Source organism: Cervus canadensis, chromosome 18, assembly GCF_019320065.1.
Source record: "Cervus canadensis isolate Bull #8, Minnesota chromosome 18, ASM1932006v1, whole genome shotgun sequence".
NCBI lineage: Eukaryota > Metazoa > Chordata > Mammalia > Artiodactyla > Cervidae > Cervus > Cervus canadensis.
The window spans coordinates 36,809,132-36,825,711 of record NC_057403.1 but is presented as its reverse complement, the minus strand read 5'-3'; the positions used below and the strand labels follow the sequence as shown (position 1 = coordinate 36,825,711).

Sequence of the window (16,580 nt, the reverse complement as noted above, 5' to 3'; positions counted from 1 at the left end):
TCGTGTGAGCTGTATGGGGTCCCGCCCCCCACCCCCACCCCAGGGAGTGTGGCCCGGGCCAAGAACCACAGAGGAAACGCGTGTGGGGTCATTTAGAGTTCCCCCGCGGAAGCGTCCTCTCAGAGGCCCAGGGAGTCTCCAGAGTCGAGGAGCGGCCATCCAGTCGGCGAGCGTGGCTGGGCCCAGGTCACAGGAGCCGGGACCGCACGGACGGACGCCCGAGCGCGGCCCGCTGAATCCCTGAAGCAGCCGCGGCCTCCTGCTGGCCGGAAGCGCCGCCGCCCGTGAGCCCAGCGCGGAGCCGGGCGCTCTGTCCCGACGCGGCGCGCGCTGTCGCGATCCGGCTGCGGGTGACGTGGCGGGGGCGGGGCCTGAGCGGTCGCGGTGGGGGCGGCGGCAGCACGACCGAGCATCCTGGAGGTGCCAGGCTACCGCGAGGTAACGGGCCGCGGGCAGGCGCGCCGGGGGAGCGGGGCTGGAAGAGCGCGGCCGGGGGCTGGAGGGCCGGGCTAGGGGAGCGGGGCCCGGAGAGCCAGGCCCGGGCCGCGCCGGCGCCGCGTGCGGGATGCAGTCCCGGGAACCCCGCGTGGGCCAGGCAGGCCGCGGGCACGTGAGAGACGGTGCGCGTGAGCGCGCTCCCTCCTGAGGGGAAAGCCGTGCGTGTGAGCGGGACCTTGAGCGTGAGGGAATTGCAGAAGTGTAAGACTGAGCGTGTGAGGAAGACGCCGTGTGTATGTGTGTGAGAGAGAGAGAGAGAAAGAGAGTTGGTCTTAGGGTGACTCTGAGTGTGCGAGACGCAGAGTGTGAAGGTGACGCTGTGTGTGAGAGAGACCCTGGGCGTAAGCATGACTCCCATGAGTGTGCAAGAGACTGAGAGAGGAGATGGTGAGAGGCCATGAGTGTGAGAGAGACCGCGGTCAGAGTGGCCTCGAGTGTGGCCCTGGGAACACGAGAGAGAGCGCATGTGAGTCTCATGCTGAGAAAGAACCTGTGATGCGTGGGAGAGACTCAAATTGAGCAAGGCTCACGGGGCAAGACTGAGCGTGTGAGCGTCTGAGCCGAGTTCTTTGGGGCCGCGGGGGTCGGGTCTGGGTTGGGGGGGCGCGGAGGGGCGCCTGTTGGAGGGAGGACGGTGTCTCATCTTAAGTGTCTTCACATCCCGTCATCTTGTTCGATCATCTCATGTTAAATGGAAGGTGATATTTGTGAAGCATTCAGAGAATTCTTCACTGAGCAAACTGTCTGGGCACCACTTGTGTTATAGGCAGTGATAAGCAGGAATCAATATTTAATTTAACATTTGTTTTTGAATACCTCTTTGTGCACTGGACTGTACTTGGTAAAAAGAATTCAATCTCTACCCTTGATGGGGGCAAAAAAAAAAAAAAAAGTACTGCCAACAAATCTAGTGCCCAGTGGCAGAAAGTTCAGCCATCTGGTGCTTATCACCCAGGGCTGATGGCCTGATTTTGAAGATCTGGGAGGAACAGACTCTTGAAAGCCTGTGAGTACTTCCTGAAATCATTTTCAACTCTCTTTTCTTTTCTTGCTGGGAGGCCCATGAGTAAACGACCCAGGCTGCTTGTGTTGCTGAGGTCCTGCTGTGTGCTGGTGGCTTTTGCTTGCCAACTTTGGTCTCAGATTATCATTTAAAGTTCTTTATATTTGATTTTTCTTTCGTGACAAATATGTGGGAAACCACAAGCCTGATGTTGTCCTATCCCTGTCTGTGGAGGTATTTTTATTACCGCCTAAAAGTAAATACCAGTTATATGGCTGATCTCCCTGGCATTTCTTGGTACAGGAAATTTCCTGACCTGTGTCCTCTGCTTCCTGTTGTAGTCTCCAGGATGTGTGGATACTTTTCTATAAAAGTGACTGAAGTGGTGCTCATGGGACCTGGGACAGAGGGAGCATGCATGTCTAGACATGCATGATTTGAAGTGACCAGGCTAGTTCTCAAAACAGTTGTTCAGTTACACCCCACTGTGGGTGTGATGGGACTTCTCAGTAATTGAGTGCTACCCCTGCTGGGCATGTCAAAATTAGATTTTACAAAAGGAAATAGCATCTTGCTGCTTACCAGGTTCATGTTTTGATAAGTTGCCTCTCACTTTTTGTTGCAGAGATTAATTCAACAAGACAGACACTTGGAATACGTCTGACTGGGGAGACTTCATTTTCTTCTTTGTACCTGACCATTTATGATGAAGTGGCTTGTGAAAGTGTGAGGTTGCTTATTTCCTCACAGGTAAATAAAATTGCTCTGCTCTTCGTTAACTTTCTTGGATCTTTGTGAGTTGTAAAGAGTTTTAGTTACTTGAGTACAATGTGGTTACAATAGTAATGAAGAGAATGGCTCACACGTAATTAACAATTATGTAACACTAAAATTTATTAGATAAATTATATATTTATTATATCTCTTTCTAAAGAGTAATTGTGGTGGTTTATAATTAATGATGCTGGCAATGAGCAAGTAAAAATGGAAACCAAAGCCATGGAAAAGACTAGATATCAAGTATTGTTGAAAAGTGAAGATATCTGTTCATTGTGATTGGGAACTGAGTTTGATCTTGAGTTTCCTGGTATCATAGGTGAGAACTTAAATGTAAACAGTCACATAATTTTCATTATTTGGTAGAAGTACAATAAGTAAATATACATAAATAATAAATATATACACATATAATTTAAGTATTAAAAAAAGCAATGCATTTTCATCGTGAAGTTTTGTAAAACTCAAAGAATTAAAAAAAGGTCCTCTGTGTTGTCACCGCATTTAAGATTTTATCTTTTTCGACAGCATATTTTTTGGCATAGTCATCAATTATAAAAGTTTTCAAATCTAGCTTATAAAATATTCTTCATAATTGAACTGTGAAAGAGCCACTTTTTTCCCCCAGAAAATTGCATATGTTATTTTCATGGTTAAATTTTCATGATATTTTAGTGGTCTGGTGAATTCCTTTATTATTTGCCTTGGAAATTTGAACTCATTATTTGAACTTGGAAAATAGGATAAAAGCTATCAGAAAACTGTGTCTGTGTCCTTACAAGTGGGGTTTAACACTAGTTTCTCAAGACAAGAACGGGTGCGTGGAATTGTTTAATGGAATTTGTCTTTAACAATGATTTTAGAGACTTTTAGAGAAAGGGAGACTGAGACATACACACTCAGGGACACAAGGAAATGTGTGGAGAAAGATGTCAGCCAGAATGCTGAGGAAGAAGGTGGGAGAACGGTGTCAGAGACAAAGGTGTATGTTAGAGACAAAAGGTACATGAGCCAAGGCGTTCGTCTGATGAGCTCTGGAAGCCCTGGACTCCTTTGGTTTCTGTAAACTGCAAATGATTCAGTGTGACTGGACGATGGGAGGGACTGTCTGCAGCAGGGGGTCTAGTGATAAGGCCCTGCTAAGAAGGTTGGAATTGATCCTAAACCTCTCAGGCAGCAACTGAGGAAGGGTTTCTAACTATGCTCTGTACCAACACTCAGTAGATAATAGGGTTATTCTGTAGTGAAACAAAGAGGAGCCAAAGCAGTTTTTACCTGTTGTAAGTCTGTCTCCTACTCCTGAGCTACATCCGTCTCCTTTATGGAGGTAAGCCCTATTGTTGGTGGCCCTTTTTTTTTTTCCCTCAGAATTCACATAATTTTAGTCAAGAACTGTGTTGGGGCCTTCCATTTTCAGGTGTTCTAGATCCTGGCTGATTTTATGTTAACGTGTTCTATTGACGACAGAGAAGTGTCTTGACATTTTCAGCTATAATTGTGGATTTATCTGTTTTTCCTTTCAGATCTATCAGTTTTTGCTTCATGTATTTTGAAGCTATCCTGTTGGAGGAGATACACTTTTAGAATTTTCTTCTTGGTGAATTGACCTCTTTATCGTTATATAATGTCCCTTTTTATCTTCTTACTCTGAAGTCTTTTGTCTGATGTTACTATAGTTAACTCCCCATTTGATTACTGTTTATATGGTTTTTCACCATCTTTTTATCTGTAATTTATTTATGTCTTTATATTTCTAGTGGGCTTCCTATAAATTGCATATTGGATTTTGCATTTTTATCTAATCCAGCAATGTCTGTCTTATAATTGGTGTGTTTAGATCATTTACATTTTGTGTTGTTATTGATGTGGTTGGATTAAAATGTGCCACTTTGCTAGTTGTTTTCTGTTTTCTATTTGTTTAATATGTTCTTTGCTTCTGTTTTCTACCTACTTTTGGACTATTTGATCTGTTTTAGCTGTACTGTTGGCTTACTATTTACACTTAATTTTTTAGTGGATTCCCTAGTTTCTCAATATACATCTTTAATTAATTACAGTCTATCTTAAATAATATTTTTCTATACTACATATGTATAAATATTAAGTTGTGCAGTTAGAATTTGTACACTTTGTAGTTTATATGCAATATCTCAACATATATCTTATATAATACTACATCATTTTCACATATAAGAACCTTACAATAGTTTAACGCCCAGTTCTTTTTTTCTATCTTTGTGCTGTTGTCATACATTTTACTTTTATATATGCATTAACACTGTATTGGTACTGTTTTTGCTTTAGGTAGTTAGATATAATGTAATGCACTTAAAATAAGCAAAAATTATATTTTTAATATTTATTTCAGACCATTTGATATTGTAGAATTCTCTGTTTCTGTTTTTTGTTTGTTTGTTTGTTTTTGTTTTTTTTTTTTTTGGTTGTGCCTGGAGGCATGTGGGATCAAACCTGTGTCCCTTGCAGTGGAAGTGCAGAACCCTAATCGCTGGACTGCCAGGGAATTCCCTGTCCTACAACTCTTAGATGCTCTTCCCCCCCCCACACCACTTCTGATTCTTAAGGTTTTCATTTCTCTGCTGAAGTTCCACCTCTGTTCCTACATGTTGGCTAACGTTTCCATTAAAGCTTTTCATGTATTAATCATAGTTATTTTCAATTCCCTGTCTCATAGTTCCAGTATCTGGATCATCTCTAAGTCTTGTCCTGTTGATTAATTTGCCTTTTGATAGTGGGTTGTTTTTCTTGCTTTTTTTAGGTGGCTTGTGATTTGTTACTGATTGCCAGATAAAATATGTAGGAAAGTAGAGACTGAGATCTGGAGAGAGGGTACAGGTCTTCTTTTGCTAGCCTGTTAATGTGGGAGTTTGAGTCAGAAATGAGTTGGGTTTGGGTTTTGTTGTTGCTGTGGTTACCTTAGGTGCACTAGCCCCTTCAGATTCCTCTGCTGTTTCCTTGCCCTGTGTGTGTGTGTGCTTACTCACCTCTGACTCTTTGGGACCCCATGGATTGTAAGCCACCAGGCTCCTCTGTCCATGGAATTTTCCAGGCAAGAATACTGGAGCAGGTTGCCATTTCCTACTCCAGGGGATCTTCCTGACCCAGGGATCAAACCCGTGTCTCTTGTGCTTCCTGCATTAGCAGGTGAATTCTTTACCACTGAGCCACCTGGGAAGTGCCCCCTGGCCCTGAGGGTGGATTTTTCTCAGTGTTTATGCTCCACCCTCAGCTTTAGGTCTTCTTGGTGCACCTGTGCCTCAGTGCACAGTCTCCCACAGCCTTGTTGCTGGATGCTTGCTCACCTGGTGGTGGGGAGTAGAGGGGTTCTCTGTTGTCTTGGCTCAGCCTCAGCCTTAGGCAGGCCCTGTTGCCCTGGGTCTGGGGACTGGATCTTTCTGGGTGAGCCTGCCACCTCCTATGGTCTGAACCAGAATTTCCTGCCTCTCCCCCAGCCAAAGAGGTGGTTTTATTTTTCTTTCACTCTGTCTCAGCTGCCTTGGGAGTGACAGTTTTGCCCATTTCCCAGGGGTTTAAGATTGTATTCTTTAGAGAAGGGAGCAGGTGGACCTTTGTATTTTTCCCAGAGCAGTGACTGCTTTCCTCCTCCAGGCCAGCCTGCCTGTATTTCCCGTGAGCACCCACTGAGGTCTCACTGGAGAAAACCCTTGGAGTGTCTATGGCTGTTACTTGACTTTTATTAGTAATAAATTACTAAACTTGACCTTTAGCAATTTATTAAAAATTGTACCTGAATTCTTTTTTCTTGCCTGTATGGTGGTTCCATCGTTCTCCTTCTGCCACAGGTAAGCCAAAGCTTACGTCTCTCTGGGGGTACTCGTTTTTCCTTAAATATCAGTCTCGTTGGTTGGCCTGTGACCTCATCTCGCTAATAACTTCAAGAAAAGTTATAGTTCTGTAGATTATCTGGTTTTTCTTTTTTTTTTTAATCTGGTTTTTCTTGACATTGGAGTGGGAGTGATGCTTTTCTCAGCTTGCTATATCTTAAGTGAAAGTTAAAAGTCAAGGCAATTACATTTCATATTGTTTTAAAATTTTCCAGTGAAATGAGCTTACCTCTTTCTCCCCCTACCCCGTGATAAAATATTTATTTGGTCTTTGTCCACTGTTCTTGTCACACAGCTCCTGAAATTTCCTTATAAGAGCCATAGAGGCATCTTTTGTTATAATATTAGTTTTGTTCCCAGTTCCTCAAATAGCTCCAGATCAATAAAGGTTAAGTGGATGTCTTTTGTTATTTATATAGCAAGCCTCTTCCAACACTCATGAGTCTATGTCAATGAAGTGATTTTTGGAAGCATCTAGATCCTCTAAGGATGGGGGTTGCTTGCCCCAAGAACCAACCCTGTGATTAGAGGGTTGGAAGTTTTAGTTGAGGTCTGACCTCTTGGGAAGGGAGAGGGTCTGGAGGTTGAATCAATCACCAGTGGTCAGTGATTTGATTAGTGTTGCCTTTATAATGAAGCATCCAAAGGGAAACCAAAAGGGCAAGTTTTGGAGATCTTTCCACACCTCTTTCTCCATACCTTGCCGTCTGCATCTCTTCCATCTGGCTGTTCTGAGTTACAGCCTTTACAATAAACTGGTAACCTAGTAAGTAAACTGTTTGCCTGGGTTCTGTGGGTTGCTCTAGCAAATTAATTGAACCTAAGGAGGGAGTAGTAAGAACCTCCGATTCATAGCTCATTGGTCAGAAGCAAAGGAACAACCGGACTTGCAATTTGGCCTCTTAAGTTGGGTGGGAAAGGGCTGTTTAGTAGGATTGAGCACTTAACCTGGGGAATCTGTTGCTGCCTCCAGGTAGATGGTGTAAGAGTTGATTAAACTGTAGCAGACACCAGATCTGCTTGGTATTACAGAACTGTTTGGTAGAAAACATAGACGTCTGGTATCAGAAGTCCAAATAGAGTACCTGGTAGCCCCAGCCCCTCTCCCTGCCAGCTAGGGTGGTAAATAGGGTGATAAATAGGCAAGCAGGTTTCTCTGCTTGCCTCCATGTTGGGGGTGAGTGAAAAAGTGCCACCTAAGTATCTTTACACTTTTTTTTTTTTTTAAGGAATGTAAAGGAGGGGAGAAAAAGACCTTTTCCCTTCACCCACTTTAGGTTCCTTGGGTGGGGTGTTGTAAATTAGACTGGCAAAAGACAGACTGACGAGAAAAACAATCAAGTTTATTAATATGCATAGAGCATACACATGGAAGCACTCACTAATGAATGAAGACCCTTCACCTGACTCTCATGTGAGACGGTAGGCTCCTCTGGTGTTTCCTAGTTTTGTTTTCATGCATATCTGGGCTCACCTGACAGATATGTGAAAACAAATATTTTCCCACGTGCTTGCAGAGAGTCACCTTCATGGCTTGGTGCCAGGAATGAAAGGCAAAGTGGTGCTGCCTTAAAGCCAGGCCTCATAATAAGCAGAAGTAGGCTGGCTCAACTCCTCTGGGAGTGGGGGAAGGGTTATTAATGGCCCCAGAGAAGCTTTTTCACTTGGGCTGAGGTCTAGACTCTGGAGTGGGGCTGGGGCAGGTAAGGCAGGAGTTTTGAGTGGGTCCTGTGGAGATTGGAGTTTTCTACTCACTCTTGAGTGGCTGTGGTTCACTTGCTCTGAGCTCCATGAGGCAGGACTCCAGCATACCCATTTTTGTGACTAGATAAGAAGCTTCTGGGAAGATGATGTACTGTTCCCATTCTTATTCCTGGAAGTTATCTCTGTGACCTTAAAGGACTGACTCCTCCTGGGTGGAATCAAGTGGCTTATCAGATTCTTTCCTCCTGAAGATGAGAAAGATGAACTAGGGGTTGGGATCTGAATTCCCAGTTCCTAGGGCACAGGAATTGAGGGAGAGAGAAGGCCTTGCTGAGTGCAAGGTCAGGAAGGTGCTTGCCTTCCTCTGACAGATTCTGGGTTTTTCATCAGTAGGTTGGTATGGGATCCAACTTCCTTGAGGTTTCTGGACTGGCCCCATTGTTATCTAAGAGTAGCAGTGTATGTATGTGTGTGTGTGTACATGTACGTGTGCACACCATCTCCCTACAGTTTGCCTTCCAATGCCAGATCTGTGGATAAGAGGAGCCTTACGGTGTTTGTTTGGCTGTCAAGGTTCTGGGTCCTGTTATGGGGGAATCTCTTTGCACCCCTAGGCGGTAGTGAGGGGTGTTTTGAGGAGGAAAGCAAATAAGCCAATAGCAGATGAGTCTCACGTTAGGGTGCCCCCTGGATGCTCTTTCTCCATCTGGTCTTATTATGTTATCCCTCTCTTTAGGGCACTTTTGAAAAAGAAAGGTGTTGAACGGGCAAGCAGCAGTGTGGGAAGTAAGGTGAGTGTTGTGAAGAGCGACACATGGTATATGTTTTCATGGAGTTTCTCTCCTTGGTCCAGTCTCTGCAATAGTGTTATGCCCTTATCTTTAGCATCTTCCTAGCCCTTCCCATCACATGTTCTTGTTCTTTGCTGGCCTGAGAGTAGCTATATACCTCTCCACATGTGGCTAGAGACTGCAGAAGTGCCTGTTTATGTTTGGGCAGAGGTAAGACGGCATGGAAAGTGAGAGGCCTGTCAGGCTAGCTAGTGCTGGGACTTTGGTCTTCTCTGCAGGGCAAGTTTGCAGGTTTTAAGTTGGCAAGAACAGAGCAAAATAGAGAATTGCCTGACAGTCCAATGGTATGGACTCCAGGCTGTCAGTGCTGAGGGCCCAGCTTCAATCCCTGGTTGGAGAACCAAGATTCCACAAGCTGGGCAGTACCACAAAAAAAAAAAAAAAAAGCCAAAAAACAGAGCAAAACCTACATCTCAGGGAGAATTTATGCTATGGATAAACCTAATGTTAGCCTACCCTGGGCATCCTTTTGGAAGTCACCATCATATGGTGCCCGAGCCCTTTTGGCGTCTCTCTGGGAGCAGTGGAGGTCAGCCTGCCTCCGTTTCTCTGTATCCTGTGGTAGGAACTGAGACAGGCTCATTGTGTTTAGGTTTGTATATGAGTCACACGGTCCCTGCATAAGAGGTAGGAAGGGAAATCTGCCGGCTTGGCAGGTCTAAACTAGAGCATTATCAGCCGTTACCCTAGACTGACAATACTTATATTCTTTGCCAGGCTGCAGTAAACACAGGTGTGAAAGAACCACTTGCCATGGAAGCCAGGGAGCTGGAGAATCCCACACCCACATACCATCTCATTCCTGAGGCCAGCCAGCCCAGGGAGGAAGAAGGTGACCGCATGCTACCTCAGCAGGCCACAGAAACTATGCAGCTGAAGAAGGAGATCTCTCTGCTGAATGGCATCAGCCTGGTAGTGGGCAACATGATCGGCTCAGGAATCTTCGTCTCACCCAAGGGTGTGCTGGTCTACACGGCCTCCTATGGGTTGTCGCTGGTCATCTGGGCTGTTGGTGGGCTTTTCTCCGTTGTGGGTGCCCTTTGCTATGCAGAACTGGGGACCACCATCACCAAATCTGGAGCCAGCTACGCTTATATTCTTGAGGCCTTTGGGGGCTTCATTGCTTTTATCCGCCTCTGGGCCTCGCTGCTAATTGTTGAGCCCACCGGTCAGGCCATCATCGCTATCACCTTTGCCAACTACATCATCCAGCCCTCCTTTCCCACCTGTGAGCCCCCGTACCTGGCCTGCCGTCTCCTCGCTGCAGCCTGCATGTGTAAGTCTGAGGGCTTACTGGAGGAGTGTGTATGGGGGGTGATTTTTACAATGCTAATAGTAATTTATATTTGAACAGCCTATTTTGCTTTTTTGTGTATGTATTGGGAAGAGAGGCATCTTAACTTTTTTGAAGAAGCAGTTTCACCGAAGTCATTTGTTCCTGAGATTAGTGAGGGTAAATGATAGGGATGGGAGAAGTTTGAACCTGTCTGTGGCTTTTGGTGCCTCCCTTTCCTTCCACTTTTGGCTGTCCCTGATTTCTGTTCCTTAGTCTACGTGACAGATTGGTGATTGCCTTATATTTATCTTGTCAGATGTTTAGATTGGTGTCAATATGGCTAGTTGTAACTTAACCCAGGAAAAATCCCTCAGTGCTGAGGCCTTTATTCTGCTACTCCAAAAAAAAAAGTTATTTTGCTTCCCCCCTTTTAATCTTAAAACAGTTTAAAGCCATCAGTGAGGAAATGGTCGTCTTTAGACTATGGGGGTCCCAAGACTTTCTATCCTGTCGGCTCACGGTGAAACCACTCCTTCCTGTAACTTCTACTCTCTGCAGGCCGATCTAAGCAGCAGGCACCACACCAAAATGGCTTTTTCCCATTGGTGTTTCAGATTTCTTTATGCAGACTGTGTAAACAAGCTCCTTCTGCAGCTAGTAAGGAAAGTGGCTTCTTCCCTGTATTTGGATTTCTGAGGACAGAACCTGAGAGATCCCAGTGGATCTCTCTTTATCTTCCTTTTTCTTATGAGGTAGTAAGGAGGGATTTTATGTGAAATCACTGGACGGGAGAGAAGATTATTGTGAACTTAGTCCAGTAAAGCTAGTGTTTTAGCTGAGAAGTGACCCAGAATTCCCTGTGTCCCTTAGCACGGTGCTGCCAGAGGCACTTAATTATACTGTTTTTTTCCATATCTTTGCTTGCAGAACTTTGGCAGTATGTGCGGTTTATCCAGTGTTAAAAATAGACTGACAGTACCTTGGAGTTAGCAGTAAAGAATTGTACAATATGCTGTGCTTCCTGACTTTAAGGAATTTATTAAAGGCAGATATTAAAGGAAAGTCTTCTACAGATACCCCTGGGAGGAGAGAAGGTGGTTACTCAGCTGTGTATCTGATAGGGTTTCACCAGGGGTCTCTAGCCTGACTGAGGTCTCTAAAAAAGGCAGTAATTTTCTGATTATAAAACATGTTTGTTCGCAAGGATGATATGCAAATTTGCGAAGTGTTCCAAATTTTTCGATAATCATTTGTTAAAAAAAAAATATGTTTGTTAAGAAGAAAATTAAATTAGCCTCAAATCACCTGTAATCTACCCCAAGATGGGAGTACTTTTAATAGTTCAGTCACATTTCTTTCTGTTATAGAATTGGAACCATATTTTGTATATAACTTTATATTATACTTTTTAAACTTAGTATATCATGAATTTCCCTCCCTTTTGTGAAATGTTAAAAGAAACATTTTTAAAGTAATATATATATTATTTTATTATATATATAATTATTATTTTTATATTTTACTATTATATATATATTTACTATTATATATATTATATATTTATATATATAAAGTATATATTACTTTATTATATATATAATCTTCTGTTCTATATATATCTTCTTTTTATTAAAAGATAATGCATAGACCATACAGACAATTAGAAAAATGCAAAAAGAAAATTAAAATCACCCATGATTTTACCTCTGAGAGAACTATTGTTACTATAAATATTGTGTGAAATATCTCCCAGTATTTTTTTTTTCCTGTTTATTCATCATTTTTAAAAAGTACCCTTGAGATCAGAGCTTCCCTGGTGGCTACAATGCAGCCTGCAATGCAGCAGACATAGATTCAGTCCCTGGGTCAGAAAGGAAATGGCAACCTACTTCACTATTCTTGCCTGGAGAATCCCATGGACAGAGGAACCTGGCAGGCTATAGTCCATGGAGTGGCAAAGAGTTGGACACAGCAATCCTTATGATCACACTCTCTGTGATTTGTATATTGCATTTAAAAATTTTTAATATTAAATCCCTTTCATCAATTGTTGCTAGAAAACGTGATTTGGGACACAGAAGTAGTTTCCAGACAGTGTAATGGTTAAAATCATAGACTCCCTAGGAGTTCCCTGGTGGTGGCCTAGTGGTTATGATTCTAGGCTTTTGCTGCTGTGGCCTGGGTTCAGTCCCTGGTTGGGGAGCTGAGATCCTTCCTGCGAGCTGCTCTGCCTGGCAAAGAAAAGGCGGCAGTGCTGGTGGTGGGGGGCTTCCCCAGTAGTCCAGTGAGACGCCTCACTTCCACTGCAGTGGGCATGGTTTGCTCCCTGATCTAACTAGGATCTAACATCCTGCATGCCATGGGGAAGGGAGTGGGTTGGGGGAATTATGGGTTGGGGGACTGGGGAATCATAGGCTCCCATGCTATACTGGGTTTGATTCCAGCTTTACCATTGAGTAGCTACTGAACTAGGAGGAGATAGTTAACTATTGCCTTAGTTATCTCGTTTGTAAAATGGGAATATTGATTGTACTGTTGACTGAAAAAAAATATGCAACCTAAATGTTGAGAGTTAGGTTTTATTTGGCAGACAAAACTGAGGATTTAAGCCTGGGGCACAGCATCTCAAGATAGCTTCTGAAGAGGTAAGGGAGGAGCCAGGATATATAGGAATTTTTGCAGCAAAGACCAGTAGTTGGAACATCAAAAGATTACTGTTTGTTGTTTTTTTTTTTTGCCTCGAGGCATGTGGGATCTTAGTTCTCTGACCAGGGATTGAACCCATGCCCACTGCAGTGGAAGCTCAGAATTTTATCCACTCGATCACCAGAGAAGTCCCAAAAGATTACTATTAATTAAAGAAAACCAGATATCCCAGGTTAAAGAATTTAGTGCTTTTCTATTTATGAGAAAAGTCAGGGGTCATTAACATCCTTCCTTTGATATGTACCTCTGCTTTCTCATCCTGAGTCTCCTCAGGGTACTCTGTCAGGGAGTGGCTGCCTGCTAGTTGGTGGGCATCCTGTTTCAACCTGAGTTCCCTCAGGGCTCCCTGAGGGGCAGCTGTAATGGCTTGATGGCCACAGCATCCAGTTGTTTGGCTGATAGGGCAGGCGATTTTTGTTTTTGTTTTTTTTTTTTCAGTTTGTTGATAATATCTATCTGAAAAGATTGTTGCGAGGAATAAATGAATCAGTACACATATTATACTTCTCCCTGCCTGGCATGTAGTGAGTGCCTTATAATATTATTATTAAAAATAATGCTGCTATGGGAAATCTTTGTGTAGAAATCATTTTCAGAGTTTTTTTCATATTCTAATAGGGTAGAATTATGTAAGAGAAAACCCTGTATCTAAAGAATTAAACTGTTTTAAGTTTCTTTGTGTCTTACCCAGTTACTTTTTAGAAGGTTTTATGAATCCGTACTCTTTCTGAGCACCTGTGTCTGTGCATTGGTCTGGTGATGGCTTCAGTATGAATTCCAGGAATAACTAAGTCAGAGAGCTCAGTCGTGTCTGACTCTTTGCAGCCCCATGGACTGTAGACTGCCAGGTTTTTCTGTCCATGGGATTCTTCAGGCAAGAATACTGGAGTGGGTTGCTAGTTCCTTCTCCAGGGGATCTTCCCAACCCAGGGGTTGAACCCACATCTCCTGCATTGGCAAGCGGATTCTTTACACAGTGCCACCTGGGAAGCCCTAAGTCAAAGGGCACTTCTGTACATCATTTTTCATATAAAGAAGATTTTTATTTGTTAAATCTTTTTTTCTTTATGATTTTTCCCATTGTTTTTTGTGCTTAGAAAGCCTATCTCCACACTAGGAGCTAATTTTTTGATTGGAGGAGAGTCTTCATCTGTTAGAAAATGTGGTTATATCATGTAACTTCTTTCATTCAAATGTACCTTACTCAGATTACTCAGTATTTGAATTCCTGAAAACCTGCTTTCTAGAAACTAAGGCTTTTCCATAAAGCAGGCTTGAGAGCAGGAACTTGTCAAAGCTGCAGCCAAGTTGTTAAAACCTTGACCCATCCTAACAGACTAGATTTTAGGGCTCAGTTTACTTTTCTTCTTCGAAATTAGGGTATAGAATCAGGCTAAGGTATCATCCAGCTAAGCTGGGTTGTGCTGGAGGGAGCCTCCTTGGGCAGGGGTGGCACTGAGAGCAGCCTGGTCTCAAGAGATATACATGGGAAGAAACCGATTATGTCATAATTAGGGCAAAAAACAAAGATCTTCACTGAGTCCATTGTGAGGCTTGGGTAGGAGAATTAAGTTCATCTTGAAAGTGAGATATGACAGGGATTCAGGTTGTTTATTGAAGACTGCCTAAAGAAGTTATATCCATGCCAGGGTGGACAGTTAAGGTTCCATCCTAGAAGAAGGGGTCCAGGCAGTCTCCATGTAGCTAACTCTAGGTTAAAGCTGCAAGCCTATGACTCACAGACCAGACTTGGTTCACACATGTATTGGGCCATACAGTGTTCTAAACAATTTTGAATTACTTGCCAACATTTAAAAATCAGGACTTGCCCTTTCTCTTGAAACATCAAGAGTTCTGGCAAACTTGGACCTATATTCCATCCTGACACAATCAGTTGCATTTGAATAGTGGTTACTCCTCTAAATGAACCATATAGTCTCTTGTTCACCCCAGTCCTCCACTCCCTCTTATTTTGTATCCAGACATACTTGTCTTTGCTCATTTATATTACCTTCTTGGGTCCTGAAGGCACTGCTGTTTTAGATCATGTCTTCTGACAACCCCCCACCCCAGTCCCAGGTTACACTGGTAGGGGGATAGATCCAAGCAGGTTTTGTTTTTCTTTAAAATTTCAGATTGTCTTAACTACTCATTATATCAGAACCGTGGTTCTCAATTGGAGGTGAGTTCGCTCCCCAGGAGACATTCGGTCTGGAGACAGTTTTCGTTGTCACAACTGCTGGGAAGGGATGCTGCTGGCATCTAATGGGTAGAGGTCAAGGATGCTGCTGCTGACCATCCTATAATGCACAGGACAGCCCCGCACGACAGACTTCTCTGGCCCAAAATGTCAATTGTGCTGAAATTTAGAAACTGTCATTCTCCTCGTATATTCTGGGATCTTGGGCTCTTCTGTGGTTAGTGGGACCTCAGGCTGCCCACTGAACTCAATATGCTTGGGGCTCTAATTCACTTATGGGACTGTGGGGGCAAATGGCACTTCTTGAGGTTCATAGTTCCTTTCTCTGGCCAGGTGACCAGCAGTATTCTTGGTAACCCAGCTGCTCAGCATTGTAGGAGTGCTTGATTTGCCTACGAAGTGTGTGTTTCTGGCTTAGGTCTTGGTGCATTTATCTTTGTGGGATCCTGTTATATAAACTCAAATACATCATTGAAGAATATTTGCCATGAACTGACATGAAAGTCAGTTCATTACTGACACTTGGCATCAGCAGAGGTCTGCTCGCAGCTGAGACTCCATTGTCCCCAAGGGTTTATTTGGTAAGGCTGACAAGGAAGGAGGAGAGGAGGGGAAAGAAGGAAAGGGACATAGTCAAGGGTGAGACTGCGGTGAGGAAACACTGTGTGGTGTCTGAATGGCTTCCTATTGCCTTTTGCTATCTTGGACTCATGCCTGGGTAGGGTTCTTTTTTTTTTTTTCCTTCTGGGCAAGGTTCTACTCTGAGCAGGAAGGCTGCTGTTTCCTATTTTGGTCAGTTGTTGTTACGGATAGACAGCTTTCATATTCTGACAGTAACAGGCCTGAGGAGGACTGGTCTTGACAACAGTTGCTCAAAGGTCCTGGACTCTGACTCTATATATAGTTTGAATGTTTTGATAATAAGACTCAATGTGTATACTTGTGTAATTAAAAAAATTTTTAGAAGGCAAGTACAGATCCATACACATATCCATACACGTGCCCAGAGGCAGCTTCTGATTCTGGGAGCTCCATTTGGAAGGGTTTACTTCTGGACTCTTGTAGAACATTTCTCTCCTAAGAAACTCGTAGATGTTTGTTTCTGCTTCGTTTTCTTTTCCCACTTTGTCGTTGTTGTTCAGGACTGTACTCTATCCTTGAACGCCCCTTCGTCATACCCAGCTTGTTTGTGGGAGGAATTGGGAGGTTCCCTTTCCTTCCAGTACTTATAGGAGAAGGAAGCTGTGATAATTGGCATAACTAGAACTACAGCTTCAGATGCTAGGCCATCTCCTTATCAGCAAGAGGTGCAGTTTTGTCTGAGGGCACATGAATTAATCAGGATTAGTTTGGGTTTCAAACAACTGAAAACCAAAAGGAACATGGCTCAAGCATATTGAAATTTATTTCTCTCACATGTTAAAAGTAGGCAGTATGGGGCAAGTAGGCAGTGTGGGGCTGGTAGAATGACTTCATAATTCTTCAGGGAATCATGTTCCTTCTTTCTGTTTTATGGCTCTGCCATTCTCAACATGTGACTTTTGGCTGATGGTCAAGGATGGACACTCAAGTTCTAGTCATGTCTGCATGTGGCCAATGGGAAACACAAAAAAAGGAACCTCTCTTCAACTAATAAAAATAAATGGAAAAAAAAAAAAAAGGAACCTCTCACCCATCAAAGATACTCCTCTAAGGTCTTATT

General features: G+C 43.4%; 1 protein-coding gene across 4 annotated transcripts in view; it reads left to right on the top strand.

The window, feature by feature from the left end:
• The first annotated feature begins 295 nt into the window (after positions 1-295).
• The window catches only part of SLC7A6 (solute carrier family 7 member 6), a 32,178-nt gene continuing 15,893 nt past the window's right edge, over positions 296-16,580 (top strand). The window contains exons 1-4 of one of the 4 annotated variants that reach the window (XM_043436393.1): positions 296-438; positions 2,127-2,251; positions 8,582-8,636; positions 9,414-9,972. In XM_043436393.1, coding sequence (XP_043292328.1) covers positions 9,450-9,972 — 523 coding nt within the window. In that variant the 5' untranslated portion in view covers positions 296-438; positions 2,127-2,251; positions 8,582-8,636; positions 9,414-9,449. Of the gene's footprint in view, positions 439-468; positions 621-662; positions 700-1,234; positions 1,505-2,126; positions 2,252-8,581; positions 8,637-9,413; positions 9,973-16,580 lie in introns of those variants that run through there. The other 3 variants (XM_043436395.1, XM_043436396.1, XM_043436394.1) reach the window with 3 other exon arrangements.